Source organism: Geospiza fortis, unplaced genomic scaffold (assembly GCF_000277835.1).
Source record: "Geospiza fortis unplaced genomic scaffold, GeoFor_1.0 scaffold20, whole genome shotgun sequence".
Classification (NCBI taxonomy): domain Eukaryota; kingdom Metazoa; phylum Chordata; class Aves; order Passeriformes; family Thraupidae; genus Geospiza; species Geospiza fortis.
The window spans coordinates 2153035-2172698 of NW_005054374.1; the positions used below are offsets into that span (position 1 = coordinate 2153035).

General features: G+C 42.7%; 1 protein-coding gene across 1 annotated transcript in view; it reads left to right on the forward strand.

Annotated features, from left to right (window-relative positions):
- The window catches only part of TSPAN7 (tetraspanin 7), a 58981-nt gene extending 39591 nt beyond the window's left edge, over positions 1 to 19390 (forward strand). The window contains exons 2-8 of the mRNA XM_031060180.1: positions 570 to 758; positions 3234 to 3308; positions 4778 to 4873; positions 6633 to 6788; positions 10986 to 11069; positions 17312 to 17384; positions 18248 to 19390. Coding sequence (XP_030916040.1) covers positions 570 to 758; positions 3234 to 3308; positions 4778 to 4873; positions 6633 to 6788; positions 10986 to 11069; positions 17312 to 17380 — 669 coding nt within the window. The 3' untranslated portion in view covers positions 17381 to 17384; positions 18248 to 19390. The remainder of the gene's footprint in view (positions 1 to 569; positions 759 to 3233; positions 3309 to 4777; positions 4874 to 6632; positions 6789 to 10985; positions 11070 to 17311; positions 17385 to 18247) is intronic.
- Positions 19391 to 19664: the final 274 nt, after the last annotated feature.

The following is a 19664-nucleotide window of genomic DNA, read 5'->3' on the forward strand; positions in this document are numbered from 1 at the left end:
GTAGTTATTAGGTTAAAAGTAAAAATAATTTAAATATAATTTCTTAATTAAACAGTTTAGCCTTAAAAAGCCTTGGTAAAGAAGAAAATACAACTCCATTTTTAGTATATTAAAGCACTATAAACCCCATAATTTATAAGACTATAATGTAAATAAAAGTTAATAAACACCTAAATCCAAAGAAGAAATACCATCTCGCACATTTAACCTTAATAAAAAAAACAAACAAGCAGAAAAAACAAACAAACAAACAAACAAAAAATCCACAGTTCTTGACAAGTTTGTGCCCTTCTTCCACCGGGCAGCACTGACAGAACAAGAGGACACAGTCTCAAGCTACATCAGGGAAGGTATAGGTTGGATATCAGGAAAAAAATTTCACCAAAAGAATAATAAAGTACTGGAATGCTCTTCCCAGGGAGGTGGTAGAATCACCACCTCTGGATGTGTTTACAAGAAGACTGGCCATGGCACTTGGTGCTATGGTCTGGTTGAGGTGTTGGGGCTTGTGTTGGACTCGATGATCTCAGAGGTCTCTTCCAAGCTCGTTATTCTGTGATTCTTTGCAGATCACCGGCGTTATCCTGCTGGCTGTGGGAGTCTGGGGCAAGCTGACCCTTGGCACCTACATCTCCCTGATTGCTGAGAACTCCACCAATGCCCCCTACGTGCTCATCGGGACGGGCACCACCATCATCGTCTTCGGCCTCTTCGGCTGCTTTGCCACCTGCCGGGGCAGCCCATGGATGCTGAAGCTGGTGAGCAAACCCCAGTGCCTGAGAAGGGTTTTGGGGTCACTTGGGATTCCCCCCACTGCCACTGCAACGGGTGATAATTAGTAGTGACTCCATGATTCACGGAAGCCTGATCAATCTCTTTATTATTATTATCATTATTAAGAAACCCATTCCTTTCATAGACAGTTATGATACAGCTGGACCTAACTGGTCCTTTAATTAAAACACCATCACCATTGGCTAATTAAGAACCCACCCTTTAGTAAACAAATCTCTATAACAACACTCCACATGTTCACAACAACAGGTGCAGCAGGTTAAGATAAGAATTGTTTATCATTTTTTTCTCTGATCTTCTCACAGCCTTTCCCAGAATGATGCCTGGGGAAGTTGTGCCTGTCACTCTCTGTGACCAGAGAGCTGCTGCCACACCCTGACAGATGTTGTTGAAACTTTTTTGGCACATAAGCTAGATTTTTATTAATCATTATTTTCAACATTTGTGCCTTTTGGATAAAGGGGAAAAAACCTTCACCAAAACCAGTTTTTGATTGACTGTGACTGAATTTTGCTACACGTGGCACATAGGCCCAAGTGTTTGGAGCAGGGTGGTGCTGCTGAATTGCTCTGTGAGTTGTTCTACAATCATTCTGGTTTTCTGTGAGCCACACAGATAAATATATTTACAATCTGAAAGATGCCCAAAACATCATAAATCTGAAATTCTTTCAAACTGTATTTTAAAGGGTCAGTTTAATACCCTGATGTGAAATTATGGAACTAATAGTTGGAACCTCATGAAAGCACACCAGCCCTTCTTTTTCTCCTAACATTCACTAGAATAGAACAATTCAAGCCAAAAAGCAGAGCATTTATAGTTTGTTTGGGCTCACCTCAAAAGCAGCAGGGGCTGGAGGTGCACTGAGCAGAGGGGAAGATTTTGTCCCTCAGTCCACTTTAACCTCTCTCTGTATGAGTTTCTCTGTTCTGAGTTTTCCAGCCTACCTTAAAATTAAAAATAACTGCATGTTAAACAAACTTACATGATAAACTGTGTTTCTAGGCATGTTTAGGAGCAAAATGCTGCATGAGGAATGATTTGAAGGGTAGAAATAGCACTTGTGAAGCACTGAACTAGTGAGAAAGGGCTTGACAGTGCAATGCATCTCCTGCTACAGTATTTTGGGACTGGTTTTCTAAGGAGATGGGATGATATTTCTCCAGTTTTAACTGCTTCTTTAAAACAGAAAGGACATGTTAAAGGGAGTTAATTTCCTCAAATGATGGCAGGGAGGGGGAGAGGGAGCAGCTGCAATTCCATCAGCTGGTGGCCAGCTGGCAGGAACCTCACTGCTGTCTCTTGCTGGTGATGGGCTGTCAGGGCGTGTGCAGAGGCTTGCTGGAGTCACTGCAGCCCAGATGGGAAAGGGATAAAGGTGAATGATGATATAAATCCATAGGAAATCAGGCTCTGCTGGCTGCTCCATAACTTTCTTAAAGCCATGCCACTAACACTGGCATATGCTGTTCCAAGCACGTGGGTTTATTTTCATTGTATGTATAAGAAATATTTCTAAACTTCTTTTCTCTCCTGAACAGACAGTGTTTTGACAGCTGCATTAATTGGACACATTTTTTCTAGTTCTGCTTTCACCATTGTGCTCCTTTTCCCAACAACCCTTCATGAAAGCTATGTTTCCCTTTCTCCACTAAATCCTGCTAGGACTGAATTTAATTGAAAATATTTCCTTTCTTAATTAACTGTTACTTAGCAGGTGGAGTAAAAAGGTAATTTTTCCTCCAGAAAATTAAGCCCCAACTTCAAATTTTACTATCCCACTTTGCAATTTTTCTTTACCTTCTTTATTTCTGCTTAAATATATTTTTAGTACTTGGTGAGTGCCTACAGTGAAAGCACTGTTTTCAAGGTTTATTTAGCTCCTGATCCAAATGCTGCACCTAAAGCCAAATATGGACCTTGGCTCAGCAAAGTATTTGGAGCATATGTCTGGTGTTACTGTGAGAATATTTCCAGTGAAGGCAATGTTTCAGTTCATTCATTGGAGAAACTTCAGGAACCAGGCAGCAAATCCCAATCTGGCAGTGAGATAGATAAACACAAACAAAAACACCTGGTTAGCAGAGCACCATGCAAACAGGAAGGGTCTGTTTGTGTTCCTTATTGCAAGATCAGAACCTGAGTGACTTGGATTCCCCTCTGGCACGTGAGTGTGTTTTAATTTATACAAGAATGCTGAGAAACGTGGGAACAGAAATGTCAGAAAAGGCAGTAATTAAGCAATATACATCAGCTGTGAGTTGTATAAACACGTGTGTTACATTCAGGTCATAACCCGTGTATCTCCTCCAAAAGACATTTGGTTTCTTAACGTCTTTGAAGGTGCCTAGAGGGGAAAGTTACATTTCATGTGATAATATCTGTGCTGAGACAAAAGCCTGTCGTGCTCTGACTTCTCTTGCCTCCTGCCTTTCCAGTATGCCATGTTCTTGTCCCTGGTGTTCCTGGCTGAGCTGGTGGCTGGCATTTCAGGGTTTGTCTTTCGCCACGAGGTAGGTGGAAATGTGCTGAGCTGGAAGGTGGGAGGTGAAATGTTTGCAGCTGGAGGAGTTCCCTGGAGCATGGAGAACGTGCAGGGCACTGAGCTTGGCTCCAGCACATCTCCAGGGATGGGGCTGCTGTGACACAATAACCTGTACAGCTCCTGAAAACCAGTGCCATTCCAAATGAGGGGATTTAGCCAAAGCTCTTGCCCTCAGCTGCCTGGTGATTTACTCTGGAGCTATCAGGTTTTTTGTGTCCACCATGGAAGATCTTCTTTACTCTTTTACATATGCTGAAGGCTGCAAAACAGATTAAATGCTTTTCTTGAACACAGCTTTTTCAGCCAGGCAAATGCTGGTTTATGTAAGGCAGAGAAAACTTCTGCATCACACCAGACTTGCTGCTTTGTAAATCTTTTTCTTCTTGGGGGGGCTGGGGGGGTAGAGAGGGGGTGGGGAGGAAGTGGGATGGGATTTCATTTCTATCTTGAGAATAAAGAGAGATTAGAAGTAGAGTGAGGGGGAAACTGGGACAGGAAGAAGCTTTAAAAAAGCGTGATGGTCTAGATTTGTAGTAACACTCCTGCTTTATCCACTGTAACCATGTCGGTCTCTGGCTGTAAGTCCATGGACCTACATGCCACTGGTGCTGAGCCAGAGCAGCCCCAGGGACCCTCCCTGTCTCTTCACTTTGTATGAGCTGGTTTTCCAGCTTTTTTTACATGACATTTCCATTGCTATAGAGTTTTCTGCTGCTCACCCTTGCAAGCAGTGGATTGTTTTTAATGAGGTCCTGAGGTGCCTGTCCAGCTGCTGAGGATTCCCATTTCATCCCACCTAACCTGCAGCAGCCCCAGTGACTGCTCCCTTTTGGGAGAGGTAGTCTCCTGTGAAGGCCACAGCCATGTGGGTTGCTCACATCATCTGCTTCCCAGCCCCTTTCCCACCCAAAGTGCCATTCCTGATTATGTGCTTGACATTTTCCACCTGAGGGACCTCTTCTTCCTTATCCAAATCCTTTTGGTGCTGGGGATGCCTGGTCAGGAGATTCATGTCTTAGTTTGGTGCCACTGGGTTGTGTCCCCAGGGTGTTTGCACAGGCTTTGGCTCCCACCTGGCATCCATGAGCAGGGGGAAGCATCCAGTCTCCTTCAGACTTAGTGCTGGAACAAAGTGTTCGGGTGGAAAATCATAAAATGATACCTTTTTGATAGGTTAAGTCATTTTACAGTATTTTTTTAAACATCAGTTTGCTGGAGTAGTCTTGTTTCTGTGTCTGATATCCCACTGGAAAAATGGCATAAATTATTCCTGATAGTTAAGATGGAGCTCTGCCAGCTCTAAAAACACCCTTAAAAACAACTGGGAAGAGCTAGTTTGGGTGTCTTGTTAGGAAATTTGCTTCCTGCAAAAACTGCTTCAGATGTTGTGCTGCTTGTTGCTCATGTGGGCTGGTTTTTTTTCCCTCACCCTCACAGATCAAGGATACTTTCCTTAGGACATACACCGAGGCAATCCAGAATTACAACAAGAACGATGAGCGGAGCCATGCAGTGGATAACGTACAGGAAAGTGTAAGTCTCAAATTGGGTACCAAAATTAGACAATAGAGAAAGCACAGATTTAATCCCAGAATGTGAAGTTTTCATGGCTCAATCTCCAAGTGTAATTTGCAAACAAAATCAGGGGCTGGCAAGACTGATCTAAAGGAAATGCTTGCCCAGGATTCCTAAATTTTAGTGAAAAAACTGTCTGATAAAGGCAAGGCCTGTCCCACTGGCTTGTTGTTGGTCCCAGATCTTGAATTAGGTTTATGGGGCAGGTCTATTCCTAAAGAACACACCTTGTTCCTAAGGGAATTTGCCAGTAAGATCATAAAATGTTTTAAATTTGAGCTGGATGAGACAGAGTTTTATAATCTTGTATCCTGCAGCACTGACAAACTGCAGCAATTCTCTTCACAAGTACAGTGAGAGGTTGGCAAAGGAGACCTGGTGAGTTAAGGAGAAAAACTGGGTATCTTTTCCCCAGAGGAAAATGGAGGGGAAAACTGCTGAGGTTGGCAGTGAAAGCTGTGCTGGAGGGATGGAGTAGGAGCTTGGTGGAGAAGAGCCTCTGTGACCCTCAGGGTGGCAGCAGGGCAGTGGGAATTGCTTTGACTTCCAGCAGCACACAGGGCAGGAGCAAATGCCACAGCACAGCCAAACCAGCTGGGGATGCCACCCACAAGAGACCAAACCCACCAACTACAACACAGAGTGATAAAATTCACATTTAAATTCCCACCGGAAGCTCTGCCCTAGCAAGAAGCTGTTCCTTCAGTTTGCAATACATTCCACGAGCCAATTTCTTTTCCATATGATTGTGGCTCTATGAATGGCTGAAATGTCAGTGATTGTATTGATGACTTCCAGACCTTTAGAAATTACAGCTCTTGTGTTGGACCCTTCAGCATGGTTAAAACTGTGCTCTAACCTGGCTTCTCCTGGTTAGCAGATTCCTGCAGTGCTCCAAGCTGAGTATATTCTGCTGTCAAATTGTCTGTTTGCATATGTTAACCTGTATTTTAAATGTTTGATTCCTTGGAGTTGACCAAATGAAATAGTTCTGAGTAGTTTTTCAGTGTTTCTGTTGTAGCAGAATGTTTATTTCATTCATAGTTCTCTCTTTACAAGAACTGCATTTATAAGCCCTTTCCTTGCAGAAAATTCAGCACATACTCCATGCTTTTGAGTCTCTGACTTCTAGCTTAGGATCTAAATCAGAACATCCTTCCCAATTTAGGGTTTTCTAGCTGACTTCCTAGATACACCCTGTGAACATATGGTCTCTTTCTATTCACAGCTCAGTGAATTGTCCTAGAAATTATTTTGGTGAGTTAGAGAGGCTTCACCTTATGCATTTGTACTAGTTTGAACCTGTATGTGTTACATGCAATTCTGTGTAATGCTTTGAGGCCTTGAATTTACAGGGTCATCTTTAATCAAATAAAAAAGTAAAGAAAACAACAACAACAACAAAAAATCCCCAACAGATTGTCAACTAAAAAAAGATGGGTTTATGGCTGGACCTTTATCAAGTGTTACAAATAATAGTTCTGCTCATAAAATAACTTTTTTTAGTAGGTCATCTGCTCCCATGTTCTGTAAGTTACATCCCTGGTACTTTTGTAATTCATGGGGCAGGGGTGGTATCTGCTTTTCAAAACTTGAGGTGCCCTGTCATTATTTTGATTATGAGCTTATGCAGTGGGCCGAGATGATTCTGATCTAGTTTTAATTCTGGTTTGTTTGTTTGTCTGTGTGTTTTAAACCTGCCTCTTACCCCTCCCAGCTGAGCTGCTGTGGCATTCAGAGCTACACCAACTGGAGCACCAGCCCTTACTTCTTCAAGCACGGCATCCCTACGAGCTGTTGCATGAACTCCAGTGACTGTAACACTCAGGATCTGCGCAACATGACCGTGGCTGCCACTAAAGTGAACCAGAAGGTACCAGTAACTTGTGCCAGAGGCACTTGTGACACCACCCAGCACCCCAGGGGAGTGTGTGCCTGCTTGCACTTGCGTTTCATTTCAAATGGTTGGTTGATAACGTGCAAGTCAGGCTGGAGTGATGGTAAGGATGGGCTTGGTCCTGCACTTGCTTCATTTTCTTTGAGCTGCCCTTTCTCAAATCCAATCCCAGATGCAGCAGTTCTGAGGAAAAACAGGTGTGGGGTATTTTTGGGGTCCCCCGTGGCAGGAAGGAAATGATGGATCTGATTCCATGTTCTTAGAAGGCTAATTTATTATTTTATGATATTATATTATATTGAAGAATGCTATACTGAAACTCTACTAAAGAATAGAGAAAGGATACTTACAGAAGGCTAAAAGATAATAATAATAAACTCATGACTTTCTCCTCAGAGTCCAACACAGCCTGACCATGATTGGTCATTAAGCCAAAATAATTCACATGAAACCAAACAATCACCTGTTGGATAAACAATCTCCAACCACATTCCAAAGCAGCAAAACACAGGAGAAGCAAATCAGATAATATTGTTTTCCTTTTTCTCTGAGGCTTCTCACCTTCCCAGGAGAGAAATCATGGGCAAAGAGGATTTTTCAGAAAATATGATGGTGACACAAGTGATTGACAGTAAATGCTGTGGTTGGTGGGTACATTTATTGTGAGTTAAAGTCTTTGAAGATGTAGGACTGCAAGCACAGCCCAGCCAAAGTGACCTTTTCCCTGAGGCCACCTGGAGGAGCAGGTTGGGAAGACAGAAATAGGATTGAGAAGGCAAGCAGGGAGAACAGGAAGAAAATGAATAATTAGAGAATAAAAATACAGAAAACGCTAAGAAAGGGAAGAAAAAAGAGAAAATAATGCAGCATCTATGCATTAGACATTGTGCTGAAGAAGTGCTACTCAAGTTATTGCTTCAAGTGCTAGTGTTTCATCAGTTCTTTCTCACTTGAGATTTGCAAGAGTGGGAATAGTTTGTTGGTAAGAGGAATGATATTGTGGCTAAATCACCATTCTAAGTAGCAGCACAGCTTAGTCAGACTTAAGGATTATTTTCTTTTCTGCTTTTATTTTCAGAGATCTATTTAAAAAATAAATAGAAGCCCTGAGGACAACAGGGGAAATATGGAAATGCCTCTGTCTCTTCTGTTTCTGCCTTTTTCACCTCAGTCACCTGTGACTCAGAAAGTTGGGCTGGTGGCTGAGCACAGCCTGAAACATCTTTGACAACCAGTCAAGTAGACAACATTTACTGGCATCTATTGTAAAAGGGATGCTAGAGGATTATTTTCCACTAAGCCTTTCTTTTTTTTTTTTTTTTTTGCAATGGCTTAATGAGAGCCACTTGTTGCAGATGTGTGGAATGTTGGTGATGTTGGTGGTGTCCATTGGTTGAGTAAGTCACAGTCCCCACCAGCAGAGTGATCTTGCCTGAGCATGGAGGGTGAGCCATGACTGAGGGATCAGTGAGTGCTTGGCCAGGGCTGGTAACACATTTCCAGCCATTCTTGCTCCTTGCTCTCCTGTCAAATGCACAAGTCACCCAACAGAAAAGCACTGTTCATTCTTCAGGAAATAGCTGAAGAAATCACTTGATTTAATTACCTAGAGGAAATTTAGATGTTTGGAAGTTCATGTGGTTTTGTCTCATTTTCTGACATAGCCATTGAAAATCAAAAGTTGCAGATTTGTGTTCATCAGTTGTTAGACCTTGAGTTTTCCCAGATATTTGAGCAAAGTGGGATGCTTCTGAAAGGTGCATGGGATTAAAAAGCAAGGAGAAAATGTTGTTTAGCCCTGTCCTTTCACTTCAGATAGTACCAAACACCATTGCCTCTGACCTGAGCCCCTTGCTCATCTTGGAAACAGGCCCTTTGCTCTCTGAGTGTTGGAGAAAAAGGAAAATATTTATTGCCTGTGTTGTGGAAGATCCATCTCACCATGACTCTGGACAAGTATATTTGGATTACATCTTTAGGTGGATCTTGCAAAACTATCAGAAAAATGAGTTCTCTATGAGCTAATCAAATTACTAGCAGTTTCTGAGGACTAATAGTGAATTAACCAGAGAGGATTAAACTAATAATATAATTACAGGACTAAAAGACAGCATTTCTGGATTTGCTTTGCTAGTTCTGACTCCAACTTGCTTAGTGACCTTGGGTTAATTATTTGGGCTCTCTGTTTCTTCGTCTCAGACAGCACTAAGTCACATACCTAACTTTAAGGGCTGTCATTAGGATTAGCTAATTAATGTTCATCTAGTGCTTTTAATCACAGTTCTTTACCAAGAAACCTCAAGAACTATTTCTCTCTAAAATCTTAAGAAAGGAACAGATGCATGGAGTCGAGAAAGATCAGATCCTTTGTAAACTGTCCCTTCTGTGCTCTGGATCTCTGCTCAGCACCCAGAGGTGCTTCACTCACTTCTGTCCTGTCCTGCACCAGTGGGTGCTGCCCTTGCACAGTAAGGATTGAGCAACTGAGCCGCATGTAAGCAATGTTCTTCAGAAAACAGATTATTGTGGCTTGGGAAAACAGATTCTTCAAGTGAGGAGGGTGATCACAACTCTGCCGTTGCATGTTTTGTTGACAAGATCTTCTGTCTCCCTTAAATTACCGCTGTGCTTCAGTGTTGCATCTCTTGAAGGCTCTCTAACAGAACTGGTTTCAGAAGAGCTGGGAGAGCATTAAGCCATGTCAGACAGAATGAAAATGCTGCTTGAGAAACCTAATCTCATTGCATAACATGTAAGACACACAAACTATAGTTGCTTGATGGGTTAAATAAGCAAGCTTGAATCAGACTTACTATACACTGTGGTAAAACAGAGTTGATATGTACACATAAACATTTCAGAAATTAATCAGGACCAGCTGTACTACTATTAGGTTCAGTACTTCATTACTCTCAGGATTAAATGTCTTGTGATGTTATAAAAGAAGTTAAAGAAATGGTACAATTTATTTAATGAGTGCCCTGTCTGAAATAAAGAACATTGTTTGCCCTTCTTGCTGTTATTTTTTACAAGCACCTGATGCTCTGAGGCCATCAAGAGTTCCTACAGTGCTTGCAGAATGAGGGGTGTGTGGATGTGGGTGAAATGTGCAGACATTTCTCTCTTATGGGACAGGAGTCCAAGCTGGGAAAGACAACTGACTGTTATTTCTGAGTTTTCCAATTTCTGATCAAGTGGATAACGCTATAATGTAAAAAACTCCTCAGGACTGGCCTTCAGCCAGGGTGTTGGTCATTTGAGGAAGGTGGCAAAAGGGGCTGAGTAGTGACTTTGGATTGTGGGGACAGATGAGTTAATATGAAAGAAAAAAGAGATGTGCAGTGGTTTTGGTGCCATGTTTCTTTTTTTCTTCCCGTATCAAGTCACATGTTTAGATTAAATTAGGCACCACAAAGTAGGAGATAACTTCAAATGCTTTTTTGAGGAGTCAAATAGGTGAGGGGAGAAACTGGGCAAATATTATTATACTGAGGAGGAACATCTCAAAAAAGTCTATCCAAGAGAAGGGCAGATATTGCACATGAATCCTTTGGCCCCAGTCTGAGCTGTGAATTGAGGCCTGAAAAAGAAAGTCAGCAGACAGAAAATTCAGTTTGGGGAGCAGGACAGGGAATTTTATGTCCAAGGGCAAATGAATCAAGAAAATTCATACAAAACCCCTGATAACTTTGTTACATGGTTTAAAGTTACATGCTGTTCAGTGCCTTGCCTGGTGTCCTTTGATGGGTAAAGGCAAGCAGAATGCCTCAAGGGACACTTTATTAAATATCTAGAGTATTAGGAAATCAGCATCATTTATTCATTTTTGACATCTGTATTGCATTATAACATTGCTGTATTGTTACTGGTTTGGTTTCAGGTCAAAGCTATATTGTTTTTTAACTGAGTTTTTTTAAAAAGACCCATAAAAATGAGTGCAACATCACATTTAGATTTTAAAAGTATTGAAATGCATTCGTTTCTAAAAGTAATTGGTTTTGCCACAACTCCACATCATTCACTCAGAATTGCTGTTTTAGAAAAAAAGGTGACACTGTTGGAAATGACAGCAGAAATACTGTCTAGCCAGAGTTCATTCTAAATGAGAAATTTGTATGTATGCATTCATGGCAGGGAAGGTCAGTACAAAGAATGATGATGTTTGTTTTCCAGGGCTGTTATGACTTGGTGACCAGTTTTATGGAGACAAATATGGGAATCATAGCTGGAGTGGCTTTTGGGATTGCATTCTCACAGGTATGTGCATAAACACTCCCCTTCCCCCCTTTTCTTTTCCCCTCTTTTTCTTTACCTGGACTTCAAGGAAGGAAGGATTATGGAAAGGGACTGAACTCAGCATGCTCATTAGTCCTGAGGTCATCTGTTCATTGATTTTCTTTTTTTCAACTTAAATGAAGTTTCTCCTTGGGAATATCAGTTACGGTTGAGCTAATGACTAGCTCAAGGAAAACAACTTGTCCCTGCACTGGGTCAAATAGAGGTTAACCCAATAAAACATTGGCTTAAATGGAGCATAAATGCTAAGAAGACAAATAGCTTATCCATTGTTTGGGTAGGCTTCTATCTTCTAAGTACTCTTATTTGTTCTTAAAAGACTCAAGAATTCAAAGGAGTGCACCCTCAGGCCTCCCCATCCTGGACCTGGGGCCTGGAGAGGACACTTTGTGACCAATTTGATTTATTTTCCCTTTAACGCTGAACAGTGAGAAATGTTAAATCTACCAAAATCAGATTGTTAAACCAACTCCTTGTCTGCACCAAAAGGAGTGTGGCACCAAGAGGAGAGCTAAGCAGGGGTTTTCTGCTCCATGATGTCCAAACTGAATCTATGTAGACAGGAACTGGGGAAAGTATAGCTCTGGTCAGATTGTTCTGATCAAGAATGGGCAGGAAAACACCTGCATCTTTCAACAAAATGCTCCTTTATACCACTCACTTCGTGTGTCACAGCAGGGACTCTGCTGGAAACATTCAAAAATGAGAGAGAGGGAAATATGCACAATCAAAACTGTCCCCAAGCCATGTGGGAAACGGCCCCCACATCCTCTCCATCAGCCTGCACACAGCCTGAGGGAGCCCTAAAATTGTCTGGGCTCAGTCTGGCTGCCTGCCCTGCCTTGGGCATGTCTGGAAGCCTGATGCCCTGTGGCCCAGGTGTTGGATGTGAGCAGCCCATGGTTTGGTGTGGGTGGAAATGTTGGTTCACCACAACAGCAGCTGCCCAGAGCATGTGCCTGCGTGTCAGGGATCCAGAAAAGGTGAACAATCTGGAGCTGTTTGTGCATGGACAAGGGGAGGTCAGGGTGTTTTTAATAAGCTATTCTAATTCTTGTTGAATGGTGACAGCATTGATATTCTTCTCCAGCCTTGATTAGGGTTTGATTGCTGCTACAGGACTCCAGGCTCTGGTTTCAGTTTTGGTTCTAGGTAGCCAGAAGGCTGTAAAGCATCGTTTTAAATGCCTCCTGTAAAGCTATCCAAAAGAAAAATGAGACTAGTAGAATTGTAAAATATGCTGCTGGGGGGAAAAGTCAGGACCAATACTGCCTGAAAGCATTTAATGGGTGTTTCATGGCAGGCTGCAGGCAGCTAGGGCTGCAAGGCATTTAGTCCCTGTGACTGAGGGGAAAAATGAGGTTTTGCTGTGGTGTTGGCATCTCACACTGCTGGTGGCACCAGGAGCCCTGCTGCCAGGTGGGGATGTCACTGCCCAGAGCAGGCATTGGGCTCTGGCACTGTGAGGACATGCCCAGCTGCTTGGGGTGTTAGCAGACTTCTAAAAAAGAGAAGAGAGAGGCTGCAGAGAGGAAAAAACAGCTCTCCCAGGCTCTGAAGAATAGAAGGTGGCCAGTTTTAATTCACTGAGTAATCTGTTTTGCCGGGCCCAGTTAGGGACAGTGTTTACAAATTGATTTCAGGTGAAGGTGGCTGGCAGAAATGCCAGGCAGGGCTCCAGCTGCAGGCGAGGTTTTGCTGTTCCTATCGCAAATAGGTTTAATCTAAATAAAAGACAAATTAAATCACGTTGCTCCTCTACAGCAAAGCATGCTCAAGGGCCTTTCCTTCACGTGATTTGTTAGGTGTTGACTAGCATGGGGAATGTGCTGATGCCCAGAAATAGGGAAAGTTGGTGTAATGGCATTGCAAATCTTACAGGCCTGGCACAGACCTCCCCATCAGAGTCAAGAGTTCTTAAAAAAACCACTGTGTTGCTGACCTTGTCTGATCTGCTCCTCGGGTTTGAAATAATAACAACAAAATAAAATTTGATGGTTTTTGGACCTGGATGCCAATGTTCACTTCCAGCTGGAATAATTTCCATTTAGCAGGTGCTCTTCAGAGCAGAAAAATTATTGCTGTGTTGTGCCCAACAGAGAATAAAATTATGCAAACTGCACAGATGATGGAGAGCTGTGCCTAGATAAAACTGCAGTGCAGGCATTGGCTGAAGGAATGCAAGAGACACTGTCTGGAGGGGTTCAGAGATTGTCAGTAGGGGAGACTCAGTGCAATGTTCACATTATTCCCTTTGTGCTGAAATCAGGCACTCTCCACGTGCTCCAGACCAGTTGTTGGGCATGTACAGGTCCCATCATTCTAAGATAAATTCCCATGCAGCCATGGACCCTCTCTACTGTCAGCATCAGTGTGGGCAGCTCTGCCTGAAGGTGGATTTGGTTCTGGTGCAGAAATCATCCACCTTGTCTGCTCCAGCTCCTCCCTGAGCACAGGGAGGCTGGGACTGGCTCAGGGGTGAGGAATGGGATCCACATCAGCATCCAATATGTGACTTGAAATCTGGTCTAAGATTGGGCTGTTTCTGAGGGCTAATCACAGTGGATTCAGTGGAGGCAGGGCCTGTGACAGAGGCACACCACAGCACAGGAGGCTGATCAAACAACTGACATGTGACACAGAAAATTCTCTCTTTTAAAATAGAGCCAGAGAACTTGCACGTTTGGAGATTTGCATTTTGAGAATATGGCAAGGTATTGAGCTAAGAAATTATTCCTGATTCCCCTCAGCTTTGGCTTACCTGATGTGCTGATGAATTCCAAGTTAGTTCAACACATTTCTATTTATAGAAATTCTCCCAAAGAATGAAAAATTATGACAATATCAAGACCCAAAATAAAATGGAAATTCAAATTGCAATTCAGTTTCTTTCTCTTCAGTATAATAAGGTGTAATAAATATGTCATGCAGAACAGCTTCCAGTCAGTGGTAACTCCTACAGAGTAAGTGTATTAAAAAGCCAGTTATTATGTGTACAGGGGGGATAAGATTGCTACAAAATGTGCTGTGGATGGTTTTTAGAGGCTAGAACTAAGATGTGCCTGAGATTGCCCCTAGAAACCATGAGAAATTCACTGCATTCTGCTTGCTGGAGTGACCTGTGGCCAGCAGGATGTTAGTACAGGAGACACACCTGAGGGGTGTGGGTTTCCTCTTGTCTAAACCAAAGAATTTGTCAGCATTTTCAAGTTTCCTGTGACAAGACCACAGTATGGAAAACTCTCTGCTTTCTATCTAATAGCTCAGAAGACCCAAGATAATCTTAGGGAAAAAAAAGGGCAGAAAAGAAAAAAGTAAGAGAGAAGACAAATGAGAACCAAGTCTGTCAGCTTAGCACTCAAAAATCAAGAGACTAAAATCAAATAAATGAATAAGTGGATAAAAGTTGAGATGGGGCATTTGAGAGGCAATGGGAGTGCAGGGAAATGAATGCAGCTCCCAGCAGGAGTTTCTTTGTGGGAATCCTTTACCACCAATTCTGGTTTTTCAAAGGAGCTGCAGGAACCTGGTGCACAATGGGATAAGGAGCTTCCTCCTGCCTGAAGAGCAGAGGAGGCAAGTGATGGAACAAATGCAGAGAGCAAGGCAGGGTGCAGAGTGCTGATTTGTGCTGCAGTCTGGGAGCCTCTAGCCTGACTGAAAAGCAGAGGACTCTAGTTCTGCTTGTAATGAAAGAGAACCGTGGAGAAAATGCAGCAGCTCAGTACAATATTGCCTCTTTTGGGCTACAGGAGGAGCAGTGCTCTTGTGGTTAAATGTGGAAGTCAACACATCAAAAAAGCACATGTTTTTATATGCATTCAAAGCATTTCTGGACTATTTATTATAGCTCTGTTATGTCCTGGTAATACTTAGAAATGCTGAATAAAATGTGTGTGCTATGGCTTGACATGCATGCCATTATTTTTGAAATACAGAGTTAAACATTATGTCACTATAAGCACTTAAATGCCTAAACCAGCCTAAGGTCAGAGCCAAGAATCAATAAGTGGGCCATAGATCATGAAGATGGATTCATGAGTAACCTGCCACTTGTCTTAGGAGTGAGCTGAGTAAAACAAAACACCATTAAATGCCTGCAGATGCTACAAAGTTTGGACACACTGATTATTAGAGTTACAGCCCACCCAGAACAGGAGAATCCCTAATTAGAGATATCTGGGGAAGTCTGCTCCAGTTGCAGGGGGAAAGAAAAGCCTGTGGTTTCCTATTTGTAGAGGCTGCAGCATCTTACCCCTTGTAAACCTAATGCAAGCAGCAGATTGTGGTGGTTGAGAAGAAAGTGGCTGTAACCTGGGTGCTTGTGGTGGGGAAAAATAAACAACTACAATGTACATTCTTGGCCATGGTAGGGAGGAATTGATTGAGGTCTGGGCTGGAATTTGCTCAGGGAAAATAATTTGGGTTAAATACACTGCAAAGTTCATCTTACTTAAAAATGCAGTAAGGCAGAGTGGTGACTTCTGAGCCCAGCCAAGAAAGGTGAAGAAAGACTGAAACTCACCACAAACACAGAAAAGTGACAATGAAGGAGGTGGGAGAGGGCCACCCTGAGCCACTCCCTCTGTTCAGCCTGTCAGAGCATGGAGAAATACATAGCACTGTCCAAAACAGAAATCTCATTCTCCCAAATTCATCTGAGCTAAAGAAACAGTGCATGAGCCAGCTGCAGGAGTGTTGTAAGAATTCCCATTAGTGCAATACAGCAGAGTGTCAGGTAACCTGTAGAATGTGGTTGGTTTTCAGCAACACCTTCAGAAGTTGATTAAATCATCCTCGCAGTGATGAGTAGAATAGGTAACAAAATGGCTAAAATGTCTTCTTGGGATCAGCTGAGATTTTTCAGGGCTGATGAGGTTTCCACCTGTGGCAAGACCACGGTATGGAAATCTCTCTGCTTTCTATATAATAGTTTAGAAGACCAAGATAATCTTAGGAAAAAAAGGGAAGAAAAGAAAAAAGTAAGAGAGAAGACAAAAGCATATTGTTTTGGCAACCAAAAACACAGCCCCTGGACCCTGGTAGCTTTGGTTTTTGTTGGAGGTTGGTCAGGAATCGATACATGTAGTTCTAACCAAGGCAGTGTCATCCTTGGTGCCAAAATCAGGGGATGCATGTGGGGAACAGGAGGGTTCAACCTGCTTTTAAATGTGACTCTGTGCCCTTTTGAAATTCCCAGAAGAGCTCTGGTGGACACTGAAACAGGAAACTGAACAAATCTCTGGCAAAGAAGCATGGCCTGACGAGGACTGGGACATCTTAGGGACAGGAAAGTGTATCTAGATTTGAGTTAACCCTGGCTTAGCCTTGCTCTGGGCTGGTGCCAGCCCAAATCAAGATGGTACAGATGTGTATTTTGATGATTGTGTTAACAGGGAGCACTGCCTGGTCTAGGGGAAGGGACACAAAATCCAGAGGAGTGAAATAGGAGGATCCAGTCTGGATGAGCAGCCAGCCAGTCATACCTAGGCATGCTCTGGATATGCTCGGGAGTTAATGAATTGACCAACCCCAATGAGAAAAGTGAGGTTGAATTATTTACAGCGTATTAACACTGTTGGCACATGAAGGAAGCACTAAGAAACTGCAATAGACAAAACATTGAAAAGATTGAGTGCTTATTGATGAGTGGAAGCCTGGGATCTGTTTTCAATAATCTGAGTGACAGCCAAGGGAATAGTGAATTACCTTTTAAAAAGTTATTTCCAGATTTACAGTGCTCATTTCTACAGTGCTGCATCTCTTATAAAGGAAGCATAACCAGTGTGGGACATCAGGAAGCTTTTCCCTGGCACAGTGATAAAGAAGTTAAAGGCACCAGCTCTCAGGGCTGAGGGGTGGTGGTGAGGAATCCACGTGGAGCAAGTGAAACACAGCCTGTAACAAGCTGATACCCCCAGCAGTTTATTCATGTACATCTGGCTTGGCCAGACATTGACAACGGGAGTAAAAAATACCAAAAAGTCATGCTGTCTGTCAAATAAATGTCAAAAATCAAGAGGAAGATCTGACAAAGACAGACAACAGGTTTAAATGCTGTTTTTCTAATTAGAGCAGTCCTTAAAATAGGGCATAAATACATTGTGCATAATAACTCCAGAACATGAATTACATGTTTACCAATCCTCTGCATTGATGTACGTAACTGAAATTCTGTTCTGTCTCTGTCTTGTCTGGAACAGTTGATCGGGATGCTGCTGGCATGCTGTCTGTCCCGGTTTATTACTGCTAACCAGTACGAGATGGTGTAACAAGGTGAGCTTTTCCCATTTTCCAGGGGGTAAAACTATAAAAGCCTCACTGTGGTATTGTGGCTGCGCTGCTTCTGCTGAAGACAGCGAGCAAGTTCTCATTCTAAGTTCTCATTCATTCATTCTGAGCGTGTTCATTGAGAATTAAGCCTTCCCATGGGCTTCTTTGCTTTGGGATTTTCATCCCAATTTTGTGTGTGGTGGGGAAAAAAAAGAAGGGTGGAGGGAATGCAGTGTTGAATTTCGTCATTTCAGTTTTCTTGGGAAGAGATGTCGGAACCCAGGAGATTCCTCTGGCTGCCCTGGAGGACTCAAGCCCCTGCCCAGGGGGCTCAGAGACTTAGCACAGAGCCCAAGACCCCTGTGCCTTTGATTTGGCCCTTGGAAAAAGAATACCTATCACTTATGTTAGACAGAGAGCTTCTACTCTAAACCAATCTAGAAGTGCCAACATCACCCAGAAGATGGAGGTTAGGAATAAGAAGGAGAAAGGCTGGACATGTCCAGATTCCTCCATCTTGCCCCCTGAACCCCCATTCTAAAAACCCCAAAAATCTATTTTTCACCCCGTGATAAATTCACGATCATTCTACTTAAACTGTCATGGTTTGTAATTCTTCATACAAGGTTGGTAACTGTTATTTCCAAGGACTAAATCAAAGGCACAGGGGTCTTCGGCTCTGTGCCAAGGTCTCTGAGCCCCCCGGGCAGGGGCTTGAGCCCTCCAGGGCAGCCAGAGGAATGTCTTGGGTTCCAACAAAGAAATTGCAAAAAACACCTGCTGTGAATACTGATATCAACCAAAGCAGCCCACGTGTTGGTTTGTTATTTTGTTTTTTGGGTTTTTCTATCCTCCCTGCTCTCCAGTCTTTCAAGAAGTGTGAAGTCCAGAGCCTGTGTGAAGACCAGGAGCTGCAGAGCTGGAGAAAGACTGCCATGAATGTTATAGCACACACTGTCTCTCGCACGCACGCACGCACGCACACCCCCACGAGCAAGCCCGTGCGCGCGCACACTCGCACCCACCCCACTCCCCAAGTGTCCCACGCCTAGTGTCCCATCCTGTGAAGTTCCACGGTGCCACCTGGAGTGTGGCCGGGTCCCCTCGGCCCCCAGAGCCAGCGCCACCCCCGGGGGACGGCACCGTCTGTATGTTCTTGGTCACACAGTAGTTGCATCGTAAGTTAACAAAGGTAACTCATTAACAGCGTTGATCGGGCTGTGCATGTAGTGACTGGAGGGCATAATTAGCCTTTCACCATGGTTAATAAGTGTTGCACACATCCATATAAACCGGTATATGAAATATATATTCTTTTTCGGTTTTTATCTTAATTTCTTGGTTTGTTTATTGCTTTACTAAGGTTTCCATCCTTTCCCCCCTTCCCCTGCGCCTGTCCCCCCTTCTCCCCAAAAACAAAGGAATCAGTAACATAACATAAAGATACTTGAAAATGATGTTAAAATGTTGTGCTTGAAGGGAACTGTTATTCCTGATGTTCTTCTACATCTTTGATTCTTACTCAGTGTTGTATGCCTAGTGCGTATCCCGGTAGGCTTTGTCTAGTGCATTTTGCCTCGGAACCTGATCCTGTGTAATACTGTTATTAAGCTGTGTTGTTGCTTACTGTGAAGGCAGAAATTTTTGCTCCCTTTATTTTTATTATGTAGCTATGAACTAATTGAACTGTGCTGTACTGCGGCCTTCATACTTTTTTCCTGTTCTTTCTTTTTGTTTTCTTTCTTTTTTGCATTGAGGTTGCAGCCACCAAGTACATTGTTGAATCAAATGGAAATAAAAACACACACACACACAGACACAAAAAAAAAATCTCAAAAAAAAATAACAGGCATATGAAATATTTTTGGGGGAAAGCAAAAGTTTAAAACCTTTTTAAAAAAAAATAGGACTTTTTTAATAATGCCTCTGTCTAGCATGCAAATGAGAATGCATTGATATTGTGAGTATTTGTGATATACGTATTAATAAATGGAACCATTACAGATTTCTAGCTGCTTCTGTCTCATTCTTTAGTTATAAGAAAACTCTTTGGGAGGGGGTGAAGTGAACATGAAACGCCTGGGCACAGCTTGGTGTGACATGTTTTTATGTGTTTTCTAACAACTAATTTGCTTGTAAAAGAGAAATGTCACTACCCTGGGAAAAGAAAAAAAAAAGAAAAGGAGAAAGAGCTGGAATTGTTTCAAAACTCCTTCTACAGCTGGTTTCACCATGTGACAAATACCCTCTGCTTTGCAAGTTTTCTTCTTGTAATTGTTAAAA